The sequence below is a fragment of the Nilaparvata lugens genome, chromosome 3, assembly GCF_014356525.2.
Source record: "Nilaparvata lugens isolate BPH chromosome 3, ASM1435652v1, whole genome shotgun sequence".
NCBI classification, from domain to species: Eukaryota; Metazoa; Arthropoda; class Insecta; order Hemiptera; family Delphacidae; genus Nilaparvata; species Nilaparvata lugens.
In genome coordinates, this window is record NC_052506.1 from 13027319 (window position 1) to 13052675 (window position 25357).

Here is a 25357-nt window from a genome sequence, read left to right on the forward strand (position 1 = left end):
TCAACTAAAAGCTATTTTTGGTTATTTTTAGTAAATTGAATAACTATGTTAAAAATTGATATTTTCAGTAAATTTTTGTTTTACTAGATCAACAATACTATGAAGAATCCTCTAAATTTCATGGATTTATCGCTTACCGAGTTTGAAATGTTCTGTCACAAAAATTCAAACTTTAGGCGCTCATATCTCAAAAAGTAATGATCGGAAAAAAATGTTTTCCTGAGAAAACTTTTTCATATCGATCGCTTAATGATATACAAATCAAAAAACTTTGAAAAATATCACGAGTAGAAAGTTTATTTTTAGCCTTTGCACAGTCTTAAGGTTAGATAAACCTTGAACTTTGCTCTAGGTTCTGTGTAGAAAAACACTTGCATAATTTGTGAACACACATTTTATCCTCTTTTTCACTAATAAGTGCAATGAATTCATGAAGTACTTTGAAGATGGTAAATAACCAAGTTGTGAAATTTCTGTATTGATTGAGCTTGATGTTTTGTGGGAATTGTCAACTCCTACGACGCAATATTGCGCTAACTTAGTCGTCTTTCCTCCCACAACATTGCGGTCTGCACGCTACAATCAAATTTGTTGTGCAGTTCCTGGAACAATTCCATACAAAATTTCCTCAACTTTCCTCTTCGAAGATCTTCTCGTCAATTTTGGAAATTTCCATATCAGATTTGAGTAGAATGCTCTGAACAAGATTCTTGGAATGATTAAAGGAAGTGAAATCTATTCTAAATCTTGATCAACTTTCATATCTCTTCATTAATCTGCCAACACACAAGGAATCTTATTTTGGCAGTGCCAAATATTACATTGATAATATTGTTATACTCAAGTTACAATCAATGTCTATTTGTATTGTATACTTTGGCAATTATATGAATTATGATTTTTGGTAATCAATTCAATCCAATCCATGACTCTTTGGTAGATTAATTGAAGTACAACTTGAGATTTTGTTTTAAAAAAGTAGCCTATGCGATTAAAATATGTGTAATTAAAGAGAAATATTCTAGATTGTTTAATATTATAGAAAGTCATGATTCAATATCAGATACAGTATTAGGCTATAGGCTAGTAGGCATTTTTTCCATTCCCAACAGTTCATTATCATCAATTGTCCTACTCTCAATTTATTGATAATACCTGACTATTATTCAATCAATAAGGTAAAAATATATCAAATCAATCAATTCATTTATTTCACAAACAAACATAATACAAAATAAAAAGAAAGATATAAAATATTATTTTATATTTCCAAAAGAAATGGGAGGTATTGGATGTAATGATGGATGACACGAGTTAGGCACGACATGTATTGAAAATGCAAGTGTGAACAAATTTACTGACAATTTCAATGTATTGAAAATTCGAGTGTAAACAATGTTCATTGAATAATTACATTTCATAATAGACTGTCATATTCCAAGTACAGCATGAGTACAACGTTTCAGAGTATTTCCCCCTCAAAATGACATGGATCATGAATTTGAAGAATGCCTATATCCAAAAATGAGAGGAGAAATTGGTAGAGTTTACTCCAAAGGTTGTTTTACATCTGTTCGTCGACTTCTTAATCTTAGCTGCAAAATGACATAGCTGAGATAGGGAAGAATTCGATTAAGTTGTAGATTCGAAAAGATTAGAAGGAAGTACCTGCGAAAGTAACATCGGGTAATTTAAATATCGACCTTGTTCACTTAGTCACTCTCAGTACTTGTCAAATGCATGAGTAAGTGCGCCTGCGTGTAGCGAACAACTCGTGTTGTTTGCACGACTCATCAGATGGTTGGGGGCGGGGTGGAGGCGGCTATTTGTGACGTCATTCATTGGCGCTTATCAAGCGCGGCCGTCGCTTCGATTCAGTCTAGTTGTGGTAGCCGGATTTGTAGGGCGTCGATCTTGTTGTTCCGTCGCGCGATTTCCGGATTTCCAGTAGATCGAAATTGAAGTCCATCTCGTGATTTTCCGATTTCAGAACTGATCTGGTTGAGTTGTGAAGTTGTGCATCTAGAACCAGAATATTAGCGCGTACAAGGCAATTTTTGTGTAGCTCAACAGTAAAGTGCCGGGTTTGTTTCATTTTTTTAGTACAGTGTTTAAAACTTTGGAAAAGCGTCAAAAGTTGTATTTCATCAAGTGGTTTTCTTCACTTCAGTAAAATTGATGAATAAGTGATTTTTCAAAAACATATCAGTCATTCATTAAAACACCTACTTTTAAAGAAATTTGAGCAATTTTACAAAACTGTCAATCGATCCTCCATTGTATGAATCTCAGTGAAAATTCTAACTATACTTCCAAATTGTTATCAGGTTCTCATGATGCAATAGCAGACTGTTGATTACAGCATTGTGGGAAGTTTCGTTGTAGTTCGCTTTGATAAGGATAAGAAATGCAATCCACCCTCAAACTAAATATCCTATTCATTTGAAGATAAACATGATTTATTTGAACTAAACTGATAACAAAGAGTGGTTTTGGTATAATATTATGTTTCAAGTAGTGTTACTTTGCTGAAACTCGATGCCAGATGAGTTCTGTGCTGCTCAGATATTGGGTTTGATTGCATAATTTGGACTATTGCTGATAGATAAGGAGTTTTTCCAAAGAAATAGTTTTTACTGTGAAAATAGGAGCTTCCAGTGTTTAGGCCTACACACATAAATTTGAATTTGAAGATATCTCGGTCCTTTTGATAGATTCTTGAACTATTATTCAACGTCAATGGTTTATACAATAATATAAATGCAATGTTATCTACACATTCTTTGTTGTTGGCTTTGTATTACAGTACTGAAATCTACGTCTGATGTTTATTGAGTGAAGGATTGGACCATTGAATTAGAAGCACCATACATAGCGTACCATCTGATATTCGATTTCTACTGTTATTCGTTCTTGAACTGTAATTCGTGGTCAATTGTTTCTACAGTAATATAGAGGAAATAATATTATCCTACACATTCTTTGTTGATGGCTCTGTATTACTGAAATCTACCTCTGATGTCTGTTGAGTGAAGTATTGTGCCATTGAATTAGAAAAACCATACATAGTCCTATCGTACATCTAATATTCAATTTCTACTAGTTCTCTCCACCGTAAATTGTTTCATGTGTTAAAATTTGCGACTTATTTGTGTTCACCGACTGTGCTCTAGAAAGAATGGGATCTGAATCATCAGTTGTCAATAGTGTTGTTTGCTTTACCGGCTGCACAAGCAGCAGTCTATCATGGCTGCTGGGTTGATTGGTTGTGTTGTGTCGTGTGAAAAGTGTTGTGAAACATGCTGTGGACCAGCTACATTCACCCGAAAGCGACCGCCGAGGTTGACCTGGCCACTCCGCCTGCCCGGGGCGGCAGGTCCGCCTCTTCCGGGGGCGGCGGAAGCATCCGCGGCTTCCTCTTTCACTGCCCCTGCACGGGGGCGGCTCTGCAGCCCAACTCCATGTCCACTTGGTATGTCAAGGTATGTAGTCGAACAATCGTCTGGTTTCCATTTGCAAAACTCACGTTGCTTCAATTTATTAATTATTTAATCCTTGTAACATTACAAAAACCAATAAAATATATCCTGTAAAAATTGAGCCAAATTATTGTAGAACATAAACATCTCAGTATAGAGACTACTCAGCTCATACTCTATGTATATAACCTTAGTTATATAAGTTACCCTATTGTACCATTACTTCCTATTATACCTATCCTACTACATCATGATCTCAAGATCCTATAGAATCTAATCTAATTCTGTACTATGTTCCATGTAAATAATCAAGAGTCTAGTATTTTAGATCAAATCGAAATAAATGGTCTTGCTAATCCGACAGGATTGATTGTCTTGCTAATTGACAGGACAGGCTCGTCCGGGCTCATACTAGTGAAATTCCGGACTAGAGGAGAAATGCCTATTGAATGTTTGAATAGATCAATAGATGGTCTCACAAAATAATAATAAACAGAAAAATGGCTTCAACTTATCCTGGAATAAGCTAAAAGAATGATGACGATTAGTAAAGATTCAGTTGTTGAAATCAGAAATGGGATTGAGTATTAAAGGTAAATTGTAATGCCTTACATTTCAAACACAGTATTGAGCAAATAGGGTCGGAGATTTATCCTTGATAAAAGTGTAAACAACAATGGAATATTTTTATATACATTTTTCAAATCAACTTGACGAAATTGGTTGTAAGAAGCGCAAAATTAGTACTGGTTTTCTTTCGCTTAATAGAAGAAAATTGCTCTAATGATCTGAAATTAAATCACCTATAAGCAGTGAGTATAGAATTGCCTATAAGTTGAATTCCCAAATGTTCAGCATACAGGATGTCAAATATCAGGTGTTTATCTTCATACAAAGAACTTCCAAATTTTTTGTTTCGGAATCAGGTTTCTTGTCTGGGGCAAGAAACTGGAGAGAGTTGTCGGCCCTCATATTTTACATAAATTAGTAAGAAACTTCCTCCTGCCGGTAAGGTACTATCGCATCTTCTAACAAAACGAGGTACCATCATATTGCGTACCACACTATTTGAATTTCTGTACTTGTCTTGTGGGAATAGAAATAATGACGAGAATGAAATAATTTACAATTGTACAACACTGCGAAGTTCATTATCTAAAACTGTCATTTCCTTTAGTCCTTGAGCGCAAACCTTGAAATGTGTTTCTCTTATCTAACCAGCTGTTACATGTGGATTTAAAAATAGAATCTCAGCTGGCTTTAATTATTGATCCAACTATTTATAGTTGCCTAACATCGTAATTGACTTCATTAAATATCTATAGTTGAAGTTTGAAACAGAAGAACTGATTTCGGATACTATTTTCCAACAATGAATATCTTGCTACGAGAATCTAATATACATAACTCAGAAATTTGTTTTTCTAACAAATTGGTTTCACCAAACAAATATTGCAACTGGATAAGGAAATCCAAATCCGCTATTTTTTATGATAATTTATCCAAACCAGTTTTCAAATCTATCTCCTGTAAAGGACCAAGGTGTCGAAAATTGTCATTGGAAATATCCATTACAAACTCATGTATCATCATTCTTCTCTCAAATATCAAGATATAATTAATATCTAAGAGAAATATCTTCTTATGATAAATTGTGTTATTATCTTGCACTTTTACAACTGTACTCACGATTTTGTTGCTTGTTGGACACGTTTTGTGGCACTGAGCCACATCCTCAGCGTACAAGGAGTAGCTAGATACTATAAAAGTGTAAGATAACAACAAAATTTATTAACTCTGTTGTAGTTCTGACACTGTGTTACTTGTAAATATTTGAAAAACACTTACTTTTCTTGGAGTATTGAGACCTCAATATTATTAGAAGTTTTTCAAATATTTACAAGTAACACAGTGTCAGAACTACAACAGAGTTATTATATAGTGTTTCGTCATGGAAAGCAACATCAAAATTTATTATAATTAATATCAACAGTTCAAGTTAGTAGAATGAGGACAAGAGAAGAAATATATTGTATCAAAATATAATTTTCTTTCAGTATCAAATATTTTCTCATGTTTTCTCTATCCTCCCCAAGAATAGGGATGCGATTCTATTTCAATCATTGTTATCAATGTCAGAATAATTGCTGTCCAACGCGATTAGTTGAACATAGTAGCTTTATTTCCATCCAAGGTCTTGGATTTTCCAATGGTAATTTCAATGTTTTTGAAGGCATCGTTCAAGACGCGTCCAGGAAGTGTTTTTCTTCATCGTAAAACTGACGTTATCTGTACGGTTACTATAAAGAGCGAGAAATATTTCCAAAGTAAATTAGTTACTTTCATGAACGTGACTAATGCCAATCAGCTTATTACTTCTTGTTAGTATGTCAATGGTTTTTGTCAATAGAGCGGCATGCTTCTGATCGTCAATTAGAAAGTATGAAAATATTATTTGTTTGTATTTTTTCCTAATAATTACTAGTTGTATGCCGTAATACAAATGAGTGTCCCTGTCGAATTACAGTATTCGAATTTCCTTCGAAACTTGTATCTGATTTATGATGATCTTTTTAGGTTTCATATTATAGGGATTGATACAAGGGTTTGGTCTCTAACAACGTTTTTTATATTGTTTGAATATGAGATCATTGTGATCATGCAGTGATAAGACTCTCAGGTTTATGATTAATCAAATTGTATTTTCTCAGTCCAAAGTATTGTTAAAAATTAATTATTGTCATTAATTAATCTTGATTTATTTTACTCATCTCTACTCTATCATACAGTAAACAATATTCAGATATAAATTTACCCTTTTAAAATTATTTCGTCGCGACTTGTTTCGGCTACTAATTCAATTTTCAAGAGTGATCTCAAGTTTTTGATTAATCAAATAGGTGTTTTCTCAGTCCAAAGTTTTATCAAATGCATTTATCATCAACCTTGATTCACTTTATTCATCTCTCCTCTATCATACAATAAACAATATTTAATACCACTTTAAAATGGAATAAGTAGCAGTAACATGTGACGAAATAATTTAAAAAGGGTACTCAGGGGCCTGTTTCATAAAAATTTAGAAGTCCTGTAATACAGGAACAGCTGATTTTATCGGCTATGAGAATGGTGATTCTCCTGTATTACAGGACTTGTAACTTTTATGAAACAGGCCCCTTATATTTTTATTCATATTAAAAAGTAGCCCAAAAGAAGAAAAACAATATTTAGATAATTTGTTGGTATCTTATCATGAAATCCTCTAGAAATAGAAACTATTCGGAAAATTAGAATTAGGAACATTATTCAGATTTGGACTAATAGTCGTTATTCAGTTAACATATAACTTGAACCCTCACTTCATGTCGCTTTTCCTTAATTATTGTAAATAATTTTCTCATCAATAAATAGAAATAAAATAGGGAGTATGCCTTGTTTCAATGGATGATGCAGTAAGTCAGTCTTCCAGCACCATGTAAGCTTTGGAATAATATAGGGAAATCTTGTATTAATATTTTCATACAAGCATAAAAATCATCAATCAAAAACAACTTTTTCTCATATAAATTCACAGAGAAAATGAGCTGGTCGACCTTCAAATCAACTCAAGAGCCACTGGACCAGCTTTATGAGGTTGCAGTTTAGAAAGCATGCTGAATTGAAATAGTGACTCTCCATTATGGATTTCTCTCTGAATGAATCAAATTCATGTACAAATGATTCTAAAAATGGAACTCCAGTAATTTCATTTACAATAATTTTAACAATCATCTTTGTTAGATTAGAGGCTCGGAGTGAACGTGAGAACTTCTGTGATGACATCTTCTCACTTCTTGGTTCTAGGTTGATGTCGGAATGTAATTATCCTACGTAATTTAACTTGGAATCCGAATCATTTCAAGTTGTGGAATACAATAGATTACGCTGCCAGCAGGAGAATCCGTTGAAGTTGTGTTTCTCATCTAGATATATATATCTTGATTCTTGAAGAGCTCATCATCAACTGAAATTGAAGTCTTCATTATTTGAAAAGCATCAACATCAACTGAAATCTGATTCCTTGATCCATTACGGACTGGGACTTTTGTCACGTTTTTAACATTATAATGATGACTCGCATAATTCATGTTGAATATGAAGTATTTATCCACTAACTTGAAAGTGTTTGGATCGCTAATGATTGTGTTTTTTCAATGAATCCTGAACGATCTGAAAGCAGGTACAGTAGGCGAATATTCGCTATTTTCTGCATAGTGTCTGCAAGTCATAGTGTTGAAGAAACAAACTGAAGCACAGAATACAGCCTATTATATTATAGAAGCTTTCTCTGACTGAAGTCTCGTAATTGGTAGTTTGATTCAATCATCTACTTTCATACTGACGTGAAAATTATTGCTGGCTGGGGTTTTCCTAATCATCTAATTTTTTACTTTCAATAGCGACGATTTTATCATAGTACTATTTTAACTGTTTTGGTAGATTGGACTTACTTTTCATTACACCACCATGAGTACATTTGTACTTCAATTAGTAATATACAAGCTCATTCTTTGAAAATAAAATGTTATTTTTTTCACCAATATATTATTTTTCAAATTTTGGAAGGATGTAAACTCCATGATTGAAACGATAGTTTACTTAGAAATCATAACCATGTGACCAAAAACCACCAACACCAGAATGCACATGTAAATAGTGGTAGCCGCTCATGTGCAAATGTTTACAGTCATAAAAGGCGATTGGGCGGGCGAAGCCCGTCACCCAGCCGGAGCGCGGAGGCTGCTAACCCACCCTATTGGGGGTGCAGGGGGCGAAGCCCCCTGCTGAGCGCGAAGCGCGAGTTACTTTATAAATTCAATAGCTCGGCTTCGATATATAGTAGAATTACAGTTATTTTTATACTGTTTCTTTTTTGTTCACAGGTATGTTGATTGCTGTCGCATCGATTGATTTCGTTTTTTAGGATTGAGTCCAAATTACTGGTATGTTGAACATTTCACCGTAGGCTAGTAGGCTAATCAGTATTGTAAGTACTGTACTAGTTTAAAAATAGCAACCCAAAGAAGTTCTGCCATTTGAATAAAAATATAATTGGAAAGATATGCAGTGGTTTTAATCCACTCTCAAGATTTCTTCCATTCTATATAATATTACTAGCATCATAAATGTTTCATTCATACTTTTTGTACGATTGTAGTTCAATCGACTGTGTGAATAAATGTTTCATTCATGCCTTTTGTACGATTGTAGCTCAATCTAATGTGTGAATAAATGTTTCATTCATGCTTTTTGTACGATTGTAGTTCAATCGACTGTGTGAATAAATGTTTCATTCATGCCTTTTGTACGATTGTAGCTCAATCGAATGTGTGAATAAATGTTTTATTCATGCTTTTTGTACGATTGTAGTTCAATCGACAGTGTGAATAGATGTTTCATTCATGCTTTTTGTACAATAATTGTACTTCAAAATGTTCAGAGACTAGTTCACAAATTATAACTAGTGATGGTAACAAGCTATAATCACAAATTCTTCTTTTGCCAGTTTATCTATGTGAAACATTTTAGAACTTACGAATATTTCTGCAACTCTATCGATCACTCTCCAACTCTGATGCTATTACAATTTACTAATACCACAGAATACAGCATATGGTTGAGCTATACATTATACAATAATATAGTAGTTTATATTATAGTAGTTTTCTCTGCTAATACCATGGAATAAACAATCAATTCTAGTCTATAACTATATTTCTATTCTAGAAATAACAATTCAATCTAGATAGTTTATTCTATGCTAGTACTTGACAGTACAAACAGAAATATTTTCAACTGTAGCTTATTGTTTTCGTGGTAAACTCCATCCCATATACACAAGCGGAATGTCACTCACTTATTCTGCAATTTAGTGAACCCTGACTCAAGTGATTCTTCCTCATCCCACGCACTGTATCTCTAGTTCTCAGTACCTACATAGCTAAGTTTACTCAATTATGTGTTGGCGGAGCCGCTATCTACGTAGCACTGGAAACGCAGCTCTGATTATAAATTCGCAACTGCTGTGACTCCCCTTCAGTTTCCTTACAGGTCACTGCCTTCTATAAACCATACTAAACTATTCGATGTCTTGTTTTGAGGTAGATTTTATTCGCAAATTCGTACATCCCACGTTCTATTATTAAGTTTCATAGATACAGGATGAAGTTACACGCTTCTGTTCTATGGTTTATAACTTAGACCAGTTATACAATAGACACGCTGGGAAGTCTAGCCTCTGAAGCCAACATCTACTGCCATATCACCATATCGTGACGTTAGCATCGGATAGAAAACTTTTCTGCAAAGTTTGTTTACATTGTTCTCTATCCGATGCTGACGTCACGATATGGTGATATGGCAGTAGATGTTGGCTTCATCGACTTTCAGTATGAATATACAATGGACCGTGTCTATTCTATAACTGGTCTAAGGTTTATAATGATCATAATTTATTAAATAAATTTTATTTATCTAGTCATTCACAATTAATACACTTATATGAGAAGGCACAACAGTATTAGTATGCCCAAAACTGTCCCATTTCATATAATGTATAATGCAGTCCAAATAAAAATGTAGGTTAAGCTACTATAGCTTATTAAAATATAAATTTACAAAATGATTATTAAAATCCCAATTAAATGCTGTAAATCACCCCGAAGACTTTCTGCAAACCGGTTCTCAATATTTGCAGCAGCAGAAGTCTTCAGAGTGATTTAATTGGGATTTTCGTTTAATAATAATTATTCAATAATTAGCATTTGAACAAATGCAACTTCCAATTTATTTCCATTTGTATCAATTTGCACTTCAAAAAACAAACAAATCTTCAATTAAAAATAGATATCATCCACTATATTGATTGAAATCACAGTGAATCGATCTGAAATAACATCTAAATATAGATAAACTGTAATCATAGTTAGGCCTACGTATAAATTGAGAATCATCACATAATATTTTATTTTCAAAATATAGAATTCCTGTTGATAGTTTGTGACTTTCAAAAAACAAACAAATCTTCAATTAAAAATATATAACATCAACTATATTGATTGAAATCACCGTGAATGGGGTCTGAAATATCATCTAAATATAGATAAACTGTAATAATAGTTACGTATAAATTGAGAATCATCACATAATATTGTATTTTCAAAATATAGAATTCGTGACTTTCAAAAAACAAACAATCTTCAATTAAAAATATATAACATCAACTATATTGATTGAAATCACAGTACATCGGATCTGAAATATCATCTAAATATAGATAAACTGTAATAATAGTTACGTATAAATTGAGAATCATCACATAATATTGTATTTTCAAAATATAGAATTCGTGTTGATAGTGTGTGACTTTCAAAAAACAAACAAATCTTCAATTAAAAATATATATCATCAACTATATTGATTGAAATCACCATGAATCGTGTCTGAAATATCATCTAAATATAGATGACTATAATAATAGCTACGCATAAATTGAGAACCGCCATATAATATTGCGTTTTCAAAATACAGAATTCTTATTGGTAGTGTGTGACTTTCAAAAAACAAACAAATATTCAATTAGAAATATATAACATCAACTATATTGATTGAAATCACCATGAATCGTGTCTGAAATATCATCTAAATATAGATTAACTATAATAATAGCTACGCATAAATTGAGAACCGCCATATTATAATACTGCATTTTCAAAAATATAGAATTCGTATTGATAGTGTGTGACTTTATATCGCAAATATGGATAGGATATATGAATAGATTGAAATATGCTACTGTGAATCGTGACGTCTATGAAAAAAATTATTGTTTCCATAAACAATGCAACTACATTTTCTGATTGGTCAGTTACGCCCACACCAGGACGTATTGATGGGTTAATCGATGAAGAGCATCAACTTGTTTTTATTGTTCCCACGTATGTGCTCGGTCATGTGTGAAGTTTCTCTCTTTTGTATTTGATGGCTTTCTCTCTCTGGCTGGTCTCGTTGTATGATGTCGACTGCCAGTTGACAGTTGGGTCGCATTTGATTGAGAGCCGAACAGCTCAATATAGCAGTCAGTCACATTAAAGTATCGTCACCTTTCTCTCATATGAATATTAATAGACTCAACTGCGATGATTCGCATACATCGCTTCGTTTACAAAATTGAAACGGCAAACAATTGCTGCCTATGATAGTGATAGCGATACTGGCATTGTGAACAGATTCCAGCGACATGACGACGCTAAATTTGGATTATGAATCGATACTCTCATATTTCACTATTCATTTTAGTAGAATATCATAAGGAGAGCTCAGAATTGGTATTCAGTGAAAACATGTTTGAAAAAGTTTCTACATGATTAAAAATGAATTACCAATAAATGTAGCCTATTGAATAATTCAGTATTGATGAAAAGTAGTTCAAATAGATAAATTTGGTTCATTGAATAGATATGAGGATTTCTTGACTAGCGTTGGAATGGATTTTACATTACATCAAAAATAACAAGTAATGAAGTAAACCTTATTCAAATTAAAACTGAATCAATAATGCAATATTGATTGATTGCATAAAACATTTTATATGACTGTTCAATAAAAATGTATGATGATTTTTTAAAATTTAATTTTTTTTTAATGTTATATATCTATTGATTGCATAAAAAAATTATATGACTGTTTAATAAAAATCTGTAAGTAATGGAATGGAAACAGGAATAGGTTCCCCTCACTCACCTTTTTATTATTATGCTAGTAATATTGTTAACCATCATTTGCTAGTAATTTAATTAATTTATTTATTTATATTTGATACAATTACAAATCATATGAATATGATCGGGATAGAACAACAGGCATAGCCCAAAACTATTCTGTTCCCAAATTTTGATAAATAATAAAATTTAATTATAATAATTTTGTAATAATAATAGTAATTAGTAATTACCAATATCGGGGCACCGAGCTTAGCTCGTTATTTTTATTTATTGATAAACAGAACACAATTTATTCTCTAAAATGATCTTGTCAATATTTTACAGCTGTTATACGTCAGCTTATGAATTTCGGGGATGCGATATTTTGATTTTCTACAGAATCACTCGCTCACTTTTTACTATCCACAGACGACGAAAGTCTCAGCTGTTTCAGCCAAGGATGAATTACCCTTTCAATGTCGTCTAGCGAGTTATCCCAAGGATGATACCTAGTGCAATCGAATTTTTATATCATAAACCTACAATGTTCCAAATTTCGTGAAAATCGTTAGAGCCGTTTTCGAGATCCGTTGAACATAAATAACCAGGGGCCTATTTCACAAAGCTACAAATATTGTTACCAACCATGGTTACGAACAAGTACTTGTAGTTACAAGTTTACAAGTACTCACGTTTCACAAAAATTTATGATCTACAAGTTTACAAGTTTACAATTTTACAAGTCTACAAGTACTTCAATAGTAAACATAACCTATTTTCATGATGATTTCCTTTTTTTCATCCTTTATAAAGGTTACTTGTACTTTTCAATAATTACTTTGAAAATATTTGAAAGCAATATAATGTTTTTTGTACAGTCTACTTCATTTATTGCTGAATTTGTAGCCTACACAGTATATGTACTCTGTATATATATAAAGTGAATGTACTATATATAGTGTATACTATATATACTGTGTATATATACTATAGTACACATAACCTATGAGGTAACACATTAATAACTATTTTGGAAATTTATTAAATTCAATTTCCTGATGCATATATTTCCAAAATAATTAATTTTAGAGGAATATAGGGCATTTTTGATTATTAGAAATATTTATTGAATATTCAAAATCATTTTAATGATCACTTGTCCTTTACATAGCTTTCCACTTCGGTAGAAATTTCATAGTTACGAACAAGTAATTTCGACAAAAATTGTTGGCAACAATGAAAATCTTTGTGAAACACTTGTTCGTAACAAGCAAATCACTTGTAAACTTGTAGAAATTCATTGTAACTACAAGTTTACAATTCTGCTTTTGTGAAACGCTAGTAATCAGCTGTTCTCCAAAACCATGGTTGGCAACAAGACTTGTAACCTACTTGTACCTTTGTGAAACGGGCCCCAGATAACCAGATATAAAAATATAAACAGATATACAGAAATTGCTCGCTTAATATAATAGGATTATGTTATTTATGTACCCCATTCATTATCAAATCTCCATTTCACAAAATCAAGATTATAAATTTCTTTCTCCCACATATTGACATATATGTATTCCGCACAAATTTAAATTTATTAAACTAATCCTGTTTTATAATCCAACATTACAGAACTTATTATTTATATTTGTATTATAATATTTTCCCAATAATAGAAACAAAATTCATGCAATTGAAATTACTGTGGTAGCTAATATGTTTAACTTATTTCCAGTAACATTGTCACGTAAAAACTACAGCAATATCAAACCAATAGTATCCTAATTATTATTATCAAACGAAAATCCAAATTAAATGCTGTAATTCACCCCGAAGACTTCTGCTACTGCAAATATTGACAACAGGGTAAACAGCTAGATGGAAATTCGATGAGCCCTACTATTTCAAAATTATTTGCCAGCCCGGGAATCGAACCCAGTACCTCCTAAATGCCGGTCAGGAATGCTTACCCTTACACCAAACTGACAATCTCTGGATAGCAGCGCACATTTTATACGAAGCCATAGCGGCCAGCCAGTATACAGATGGAAATACTGAGATATTGCAATTATTCAAATACTTATGAATTAACTATTATTAAACGAAAATCCAAATTGAATGCTGTAATTCACCCCGAAGACTTCTGCTACTGCAAATATTGACAACATTATATAGTTTCCTATCGTCCTAAGCATAGTTATGAGACCAACAATAGTTGTTATACTAGAACCTCTCAAAAACTCTAATCATCCTCTAGAACTAGATGTCTAGACCGAAGGGTCTAGAGTCTAGAACTAAACTTCTAGTCTGTTAGTTACTGAGTAACAGTTGTGGACAATTACTTAGAGCAACCAAGTGTGATACCTGTCAGGATGCTATTCTATACCGTCCTCAATATCTGTACTGGAAGAAGAGAATGTCTGCTCCCTCTTTCTCTCTCTCTCTCTCTCTCCCACTCTCTCCCTCTTATTCTTTCTCCCTCTCGCTTTTGGGTGCTATTCTAATCCTTCTGCTATGTTTTCGTTATGTAATGCCATTAAAAGATCTCAATTTGTTGCAATCGCTTATCAAATAATAATGTGTTAGCCTATATGAAAATCGTCTGTATATGAGCAATTAAGTGTTCTCTTTTAGTGCTAGAAAAGTAATAACGTTCTGTTATGGCAATGAAGGCTGCCTTATGTGAAAATTCATTAATTTGTTAGTTGAAGCTCAACCATGGTAGATCTTCCATTCAAATTTTCCATGTGCCGTGTTTGTGTAATCTCTTATTATGCCCTATCTTTCAAAAACATCAGAATCTGAAAGCTGTAAAGAAAATGTGAATTCGTATTGCTTTTGCTGGTGAGGAGTCCCTTGCGAGGTCCCACCTCGTGTGAATAATTTAAGGCTGTGCTAAGGCTAAAAATAAACTTTTTACTCGTGATATTTTTCAAAGTTTTTTGATTTGTATATCATCCAGCTATCAAAATGAAAAAGTTTTCTCAGGAAAACATTTTTTTCTGATCACTTCTTTTTGAGATATGAGCGCCTAAAGTTTACATTTTTGGGACAGAACATTTAAAATTCGGTAAGAGATAAATCCATGAGATTTAGAGGATAGATTCTTCATGGTATTGTTGATCTGGTAAAACAAAAATTTTCTGAAAATATACATTTTTAAGATAGTCATTCAATTTACTTAATATAACCAAAAATAACTTTTAGTTGAGCTATTTTTGGTGAATTGAATAACTTTTCCAAAAGTTGATATTTTCAGAAAATTTTTGTTTTACTAGATCAACAATACCATGAAGAATCCATCCTCTAAATCTCATGGATTTATATCGTACCGAATTTGAAATGTTCTGTCCCAAAAATTCAAACTTCAGTCGCTCATATCTCAAAAAGTAATGATCGGATAAAAATATTTCCTGAGAATACTTTTCCATTTTGATAGCTTGATATACAAATCAGAAAACTTTGAAAAATATCACGAGTAGAAAGTTTATTCTAAGCCTTTGCACAGCCTTAATCTGCCTTACCACTGTCATACTTCAGTCGGGACCGACATTAAACGTGCTTATCCGATAACACGTAAGATTTCTTGGTTTATTACAAAAAATAAATCCTTCAATTTTGTGCTTCATTTTCTAAGGGTTTGATTTCCTGTCACTATTGTTTACTTATAAAAATTTATAAAATATGTTCAGTTCATGATGAACAAATCTACGTAATTTATAAAATATATTTATAGTACCCTTAATAAAATGAAAGAATAAGAATACAAATTATTTTATTAATCTCAAAGGGTACTATAATTCTATTTTATAAATCAATCAATCAAATCTTATTTCGCCACAACAAAAATATTAATCCTCAATACAAAGTTGAAATAAAACATATTCATCAATATTTAAATATACACGAAAAACAACTTTGTCAAAACAAAATAACATGTTTGGCGCTGCCTGCATAACCGAAGTTTGAGTGCTGGCAGTGAGTATCGATATTAATTTTCAATATAAAAAATTTCATTGAAGAAATGAATAGATGAAACAAGAATGAAAAAATATACATATGAAAGAAAATATAAATAAACATAGTATATATAAAAAGGAAAAGTAAATTCAAGAAAGTAGCCCTGAATTCATACATTTTAAAAATCTACGTAACATTAACAATCCTTCGAAAACCCAATAGAAAAATATCTCTTGTTTGAATTTAGTTAGCTGCCCATACTCTACTTCTAGGTTTCATCTTTGTTTATTATTATCCATTACCTTCAACTATGATAGCTGAAATTGTACAAATTTTGAATCTTCTTTCGAGATATATCCTGCTCTTGTCTTTGAAACATCCAAGTAAGAAATAAATCACTGGTCATTATTTCCAAATTATCCAAGATAGATAATAAGTAATATTGTTGTATATAGTCGAAACAGATCTATGGAAAACATACTATTCTGCGATTATGACTAATTTTCAATGTTTTTTATTACCTCCTCCCACTCCTCATCCTCCTCTCCTATCTGTTGACGAACCATTATAATTGTGGCTTTACTATCTTTCTGATAGCAGTAATCTAAACCAGCAAAAATGATTGCAGCTCAGAATTTCCTGTTTTATTATCTAGCCATTTCCTCCTCTATTTTTGATAGTACAGTTTTAATTAAAAGCTGTTCTCTGAATTCAACCCGCATTCCATTCTATTCAAAAGAGAGTATTGAGTTTCATGCATGTAAAGCCTTACATAGCTCATTTCGCTTATCATGGAAAACATTATTGCTTCAGCTTGGTTTTTTGATAACTCAATTTTTTGTTAGAGCTCAGAGCTCAGACGGCAGTTGTTTTTAGAACTTGAAGCAAGAGATGAAACTTTGCATGTGAGAAATACATTTATTTCAGAGTTGAGTGAGTCATGGAAAAGTTTCTTTACTGAGAGTTGTGAGTCAGAAGAAAATCCACTCAACCAACCCCTAAAGCTGTAAAATAGTCTGACTGCGGAATCTCTTTGCATATTTCCCCCTCACTCAAACTGATCCTAATATTGGATAGCACTGTAACAACTCAAATAAATCTAACTTGAAATACTATTTAGTTATATACCGTTTATTTTTGTTAATGATAACCTCCTCTTCTATGGATGATTAACAAAAATAGTAATTTCAATTCACGTTTTTAGTACCTATTCCCGTTCAGGAAAATACATTAATTTTGATATTTTTGCTATTTTCATCTCCTTTCAGATAAAGTTATCTGAAATTGATAGATTAGATAGATTGATAGATTAGTATAGAATATTAAATATTCAAAGATCCAATTAATAATATTGTTCAGTTCAGGCATAACTGATGTTTTGACGTCTAGAATTTTAACATGAGTATAATTTGTGGATTTAAGTGAAATTCTAAATATTTTTTGTGATTGTTAAGGAAGATTTTTGTTTGAATTTGTATTTTGAAATTAATTAATCTGATAAATTCAAAATTATTGTAGTACATACATTTTTTGGACTCAAAATAGTGTGTGAATCAAGTTATCATTTACATAACCTCTAGACTGTGTATTCCAAATTAAGGTTTAAAGCAGTTTTGGGTTAAATGCTTGTTGTTTTTACCAGCATTGTATCTATTGTCTATGAATAAATGAAATGAGGTAACATAATTACGGCTGATGTTCACGATCGTTATAATATAAATGGTTTTATCATTATAAGTGTTTTGAGTATATATTAAGTTCTCAAAAGTACAGTTTGCTAGTTAACTTCATTTTTCGTTCCCCAGTATCTTGAACCTGTTCTACGACATTTGAACTTCCTGGAAATAGGAATTAATTTCAATTATTCAATTGATAGACTATTCTCCCACGTGTCGTTCAGGAAAATACATTAATTTTGATATTTTTGCTATTTTCATCTCCTTTCAGATAAAGTTATCTGAAATTCGCAAAAATCCTGTTCATTCATAATTCTGAATGAAGGAAAAGGTGGATTTTACTTCAATTTTCCCCACCTTTATAATAAATTATTCTCTTGAGTCTATAAGGAAAATTTCATCTCGAAAACTAATAACCTGTCTGAATCGGTAGTTTATTTCCTATTTTATTTATTCTCTTCCAACACAAACTGGTTTCAATAGAATTTATTCTATAAATAAAATTTTATTTTTGAAACTGTTCACTACATTTCACACCAGTTCTTTATAGATTCTTACATATATAATGAGCCTTGATTCATCTGTGATTCTCGCATCGTCTTTCAAGTTATAGTTAATAGCTCAAGCTCAAAGTCGTAAGCTTGATATTAATTTGAAAACAAACATATTAGGCCTATTTTCAATGCTCCATATATTTTTTCTATGTCTGTAACTTCCTATTCCCTCTACTTGCCTATCCCTTTTAATATTATAACTCCAAGGAAAGCTCAAAATTCTTCGCTAAAAGATGTATTCCACAATATTTAGAAAAATCTGATGAAATCAATCTGCAATCAGTGATCATTTTTGTCGGTATGAAAATTGGCATTTTGTATAAATGATTGGATTTTTTTTAAGTTTAATTATCATTGGTAAAGGTCTAATGTAGAAGTGGTCTCTAACGAATGAATTAAACTGATTGGGTTACGACCTCATTAAAATGTTGATAATATTGATTTCATTGCATATAACTCGAATTAGTCTTGAATAGTACACTACCATATTAATCTATAAAGAAAAGAATTAGCTTATACACACTTACGGGATAGGAAATGCACGAATGACGCATCATCATGTCTTAACTACTGAACTGATTCTTGAACTACGGGTTTGTTGTAATATACATGTGATATTCAAAAGCCATCTAATGTTCCTAGAGAATATTCATGATTCACAATTCACGGAATAATATTCTGGATTCAGTCTTAATTATTTGAAAGTATGATAGCTTTATCAATTTATTTTCTCATCAAGAACATCCATGATTCAATAGTAAATTATAGATTCTTAATTTACCGAGGATGGTTATAGTCCTATTTTCAATTTTTCAAGATTTCAGTACGTCAAGTTTTGGTTACCTACTAGTATTAATTAGGTACTTTTCAGTTGTCATTATTTTGTTGAATGGTCTTCCCTGTTCCTACTCAACTGTTCTAAAATGTTCTGTACCATTTCTTGTTTCCACAGATTATTCCCACTCTCATTATAGACACTTCTTTCTTAACTTGTTGAAATTGAAGAATATATTATCTTGTATTGAAGTGGAGAGTAGAGTACATAATTATTATCTCTCACTTAAGTTTGACATAGTTTCATGTTAGTACGAGTTCCAATACTTGTTGCAATAGAATCGGAGACAGCACTAATTTAGCAGTACATGTTAACATAATATTGACTTACAATAAGATGATTCTTTCTTTCTTTCTTTCTTTCTTTCTTTCTTGTTTCTCTGTCTTCTACACACCTTATTTCTATTTTTCTTGTTGACTCTCATTGAAGAGTCGCAAGTGTTATACTAGGTCAACCACTTCCGTAGTTGTTAGCAGAATAATAGAGAAAATACTACAGTTCCTATAAGAAAGTATTCTTATCAGACATAAATAAACAGTTTTTATCTACTTGAAGTAGACGTTGAATCTAGTTTCCATTAATGATATTTGAGTTTAAATCCACTTTGAATAATGAAATACAGTATTATTGATGTTATTTGTTACTGGCACTATATTTATACGGTACTTATCTATTTTTGCTCTACCTTACAAATTATCTCACTTCCTTCCTATTCGGCTTTGAGCTTTCCACTTTTTTACATATTTTTGTATAGCCTACTTCCGTTTCAGTAGAGGATATAAAGCTAATCCATAGAAGAGTCGCTTGAGAAGCATGCTGTTATCAATACTCAAAGTGTTATTCGCCAATTTGTTGCTATATCGTTATCATATTCTTGTAATGCTGAAAACAATATAAAACCATGAAGGACCCTTTTATTTAAAACATTTCAAACTAGTTTCGGCCATTTTCAAGTTTTTAAGAATTTTTAAAAAAGCCCTTACTAGTGAAGTGATCTTAATATGCTATTTATCAATGTTTAAAAAAATATCTTCGTTCAAGTGCATTTCATTTTGTAATGATTCAGTTATTATTGACTAATCTACCCTGTTTCTCTCAAACTCTCCATTCACTTTTTTGTCAGATCATCTTGACATAAACGAATTACTTTTTGGGAACTACATGCTTTTTTATCGTCCCAAAATTTTAAGGTGGGTGACCTATGATTTGCAGAAGTTATATTATACTTCATATTCCCTTTTGATGGGGAATATATATTCCGTATTTGATTACTGTTCAGTCTTGAAGTTTATTCAACTCAATTTACTAGTAGTTCTGTGAACAGTAGACCTCACGCAGTATTCTTATCTACAAGTACCAGATGTCAACTGTTTTAAATGTTAACAAACTCAGTTCACGTTTGAATTTGTATTCCATATGATAATTATTATAATTCATCCAGTTCCGTGATGATCTTTCTATCTGATGAAAGTTAATTTTTCAGAATCAAAAATATAATAATTTCTCCAGCATTATTTAGTTCATTTGTTTATTTTTATTCACCTATTAAATTAGTTTTTTCGAATGTGAGAATATTGATACTGATGGGCACGCATAATAATACCATGACTGCAAAACAAAATATTGAAACCAAAGACCTTAAAGCTGCGATTAGACCAAATTTATTAAAAAAATGTTAATAACTCAATCCTTTTAGATTATATATTAGATTGAACATAACTTATACACATGATGAACATATGCGTTCGTCAACTTCCGTTCAATCTAATAGAATCTATAAGGATTAAGTTAAAACCATTTTGTTAATAACTTTGGTGTAAACCCAGCATAAAGATGCATACCTCTTTAATGTCTTTGATTGAAACTATAGACTTTATTATACAAATACAGTAATAGACTGGCTTCTCCACACATCTGTGTAATCACTTGTCAGCTGATTTATGATGAATAATATTCTATAGTCTGATTTTTACTCTAATATTGGCGTATGAAGGAGGCTCCTTTTTCCTTTTATATTATCCTTGAAATGCAAAATTTCCAAAAACCTTATATATACGTCGACGCGCAATTAAAAAAGGAACATACCTGTCAAATTTCATGAAATTCTATTACCGCGTTTCGCCGTAAATGCGCAACATATAAATAATTATATAAACATTAAAACATAAGGAGAAATGCCAAACCGTCGACTTGAATCTTAGACCTCACTTCGTTCGGTCAATTATATTATGTTTCAACAGAATTAATTCCTCATTTCGGTAGTTTATAGTAAAATACTCAGTTATGAATAAAGTTTATCAATTTCGAATTATGAATTAACATTGTAGTATACTAATTATATAGCACTTATCATGTAATAAGTACTGTAATATACTTTCTGATGTAGCTTGAGTCTAATGATACAGCTTTTGAACCTTTGAGTCTATGAGGGCTGCATGCGGGTATGTTACTCTTGACTAATAATTCAACTTAGAGTGAACACTATGCCTCAACTTCGACTCATTATTGGGCAATATGTCGGAAGGGTCTGGTGACAGTATAGACGGGAGAGTTTTAAGTGTTTTAATTATTGAAGTCCATTAAAAAATTAACTTGTTAAAGGTCACTAGCCTTTCCCTTGGTGCCGCTCTATTGACAACCAGCACTCAGCCTATTAACCTGGTTAATGACAAAAGTCAGAACTTTCGGGACTTTCAACTTCCAAATAATGAAAGTGAGACTGCAAGCAACAGGCGGCTGATTTTGATGGTGCTTCCATTCATAAAAACTACTATGATTGTAAAGCTTGCAAAATGTGGATTAACCTTATCCACTATAAAGATTAAATTAGACTAGGTACTATAGTGAAGTTCACATTATAATGGCAGTGTTTGATTAGCAATGGTATTGCTATCCTTATCTATCATTCAACAAAGCGGATAGCGCTATCTCTTTCTCGCTTTGCTTTGTTGGCAGATCGCGTTTTAACAATGAGGAAATATAATTAACTAACCAAATCTATAATCTTAATTATGAAAATTCATTATGAAATCATTAAAAATTATAATTTCTTGCTTGATAAAATATAATTTATCATTTTAAACAAGAATGGACATTTAATATTACATCAATAAACCAGTATCAGTTACCCTCCATAGAAGACATTGACAAGACAAATGATCGGCAACTTTGTTCTCCTATCTTTCTCCACTTTTTATTTATTTCATTTATTCATTGAATCATTGAGAATTACACAACTTACAGAAAAGTACCACAGGCTTATGCCCAAAACGGTTCCAATTCTAATTTTTACAACAGTCCAAAAATGTAGCTTGGTTATGTGTCACTTAACATTCATTCTTCAATAAATTACACACTCAATTTAAAATTCAGAACACACAAAAATTTTTCTTTAATTAAAAAAATAAATTAAATTGAATTAAATCAATCAAAATTAATTAAAAAATTCCAAACTTTGAAAAAACTATAAAATTTTGAGACCGAAAAGACAAACACACTATTTAGAACTTATTCTTATGTATAATAATTATTATATATATATACATATAATGACTTCCACTGTCATTATAACGAGGATTAAAGCCACTTATAATAATAGATAACTACTAACTCACCTCTATAGGTATAAACTCTTGATAATTTATTTGTGGACATGGTTCTTTATTTAATCTCGGTCAGTTGATCCATTTTGCTGAATCAATCTCATTCACCTCTAAAAATGATTTTTTGTACAGTTCATGCTGATAGCAGACACTTGAATGTCCTTGAGTTTTGGGCAAGGTTAGCACACCTGTACATCTTTATGCTCTGGCATTGAAATTGTTCAATGTAAACAGAAAAAATATGGGCGTTATTCAGGTTTGGAAATGGAAGCATTGTTCTCTGAAGATATTTCTTGTCTTCACTTAGACAATGATACAATGGTGAGTGCTCTATGCCTGCCGATTTCCATCACTCATGACTATTCCTTTACAAATAAATAGCTATTGAATGCATGAACTCCTCCCAAACTCTTGAAAGTGCGATTACAAATCTCAAGTAAACGAGAATTAGCATTTCAAGAATTGGTAGAGAAACGGAAATTGCTTGCTCTTGAATTTAATAAACTTAGGTTTTCTTAATGCTCATTGGTTCATCTCTCAAATATTCATCAAAATAAATCATCAGATTTATATTACTATGATGATTTTATTCTAAATTATTATCATAATTGAAAGAATATACGTCTTTGGATTTGTGTAATTGACCGAGCGAAGTGAGGTCTAAGATTCAAGTCGACGGTTTGGCATTTCTCATGTTTAAATGTTTATATGTTTTTATGTTGCGCATTTACGGCGAAACGCGGTAATAGATTTTCATGAAATTTGACAGGTATGTTCCTTTTTAAATTGCGCGTCGACGTTTGTAGAAGATTTCTGGAAATTTTGCATTTCAAGGATAATATAAAAGGAAAAAGGAGCCTCCTTCATACGCCAATATTACCGTAAAAATCAGACTATAGAATTATTCATCATAAATCAGCTGTCTAGTGGACTATAATACTACCCGTCAAAAACATCGAACATCTTGAACAAGTATCTTTCCATTAACGTTAGTAGACAGTTGACAATAATACTACCCGTTCAAAAACATCGAACATCTTGAAAATTGTATTTTTCCATCAACGTTGTAGACAGTTGCAGCCAGACCTGATAACAGCTCTCACACTCACATTCCGGGACGACACGTCATGGTACGATATAGGACAGAAAGCTCTATGTTTATTTAGGATTTTTTTCTAGACAATTTAATTGATAAATTATTTATTAATTTTTGAGAAAACATAGCAACAGGTCAATGTAACTCACTGAGCGCGAGGTTTACTGTTCACAGAACTATTAGTGTATGTTACTTTTTCGCTTTTGCTCTGCACTTCTTTACTTTACTTGTTCCTATGAAACTACATCAAGAAAGGAATGCTCCCGCAGTAGGTCTGTATGACAGAGATGTGTCGTTCGGTCTTGACCCGTTCAAATTGCACGGAGGTAAGGTAAGGTAAGGTCAGTAAGGTAAACGAATGATCCGGATCACAATTATTCAAAAGACCCGTTCATCAACTGGGGTAAACCTTAATGTTTTTTTGTTTTTACCCATCAACTGGAGTGAAACTTTTTGCTTATTTATAGGAAAGCTGACAGTCAATTGAATGGGTCGCGGCAATGAACGAGACCGATTGACCCGAATCAGTAAAGTGATCTGAACTTCCCTTATGACACGTCTTTTCATGGTACCTTCGGAGTGGCTCACATGAAAACAGTATCGTGATTCAAGTTTCTTGCCACTTGAACAATAATAATCTCCAAAAAAGACAATAGAAGAAGTATATTGGACAATCTGTCTTGTGCTATAAGGCTTCAACAAAGTGACCCTATTGACACACAAAGCACTTGTTTAGAATTTGAATAGCTCCTTCAAGTATACTTATTATATGAATGGATGGGTTTCTCTGTTTGGAAACATCAAGATGGATAAGCCCAGTGAGTATAGAATATAATATTCTATACTCACTGGATAAGCCTCACCAATTTGAAAAAATATTACTGAACAAGCTACGTACTGGTACAGCAAAGCTTTGTATTTTGTGGGAGGTTATGTTTATCTAGAGATGACAGAAATAATCTGTCTTTTATAGTTAAAGTGTAGTTTTCGTTACTCCATGGTTTATCCTAGTACTAGGCAATTCCATCAGGTTTTATGACCTATTTATGAACTAAGTGCTGGAGTATAGTAATAGACCAGGCTCTTTTATACTAAATTTGATCTAATCGACATCTCCTTTCTTGGCTTTCATCAATAATAATATTGTACTTTTGTATTTCTGAGAGGGATGGCTGAATGAGATCCAGTCTTGAGCATCGGTAACGAGTATGATGCTTATGAGAAATGAGTCAATTAATTGCAGGTAAAGTCCAGGGCTCGTTTGCACAAAATCCTATTTAATTTAACGGTATTAACATGCTAGGAAAACTAATCAGAGAATCCTTCTCAAAAAAGCCTTTAGATTGCCTTGATTGGTTCTCCTGGCATTTAAGGCTGTGCAAAGGCTAAAAATAAACTTTCTACTCGTGATATTTTTCAA

At 32.1% G+C, this 25357-nt stretch overlaps 1 protein-coding gene across 1 annotated transcript in view; it reads left to right on the top strand.

Annotated features, from left to right (window-relative positions):
• The first annotated feature begins 1868 nt into the window (after positions 1–1868).
• Positions 1869–25357, top strand: part of LOC111064102 (ral guanine nucleotide dissociation stimulator-like 1) — a 54357-nt gene continuing 30868 nt past the window's right edge. Inside the window, 1 exon segment of the mRNA XM_039425461.1 lies at positions 1869–3482. Coding sequence (XP_039281395.1) covers positions 3300–3482 — 183 coding nt within the window. The 5' untranslated portion in view covers positions 1869–3299.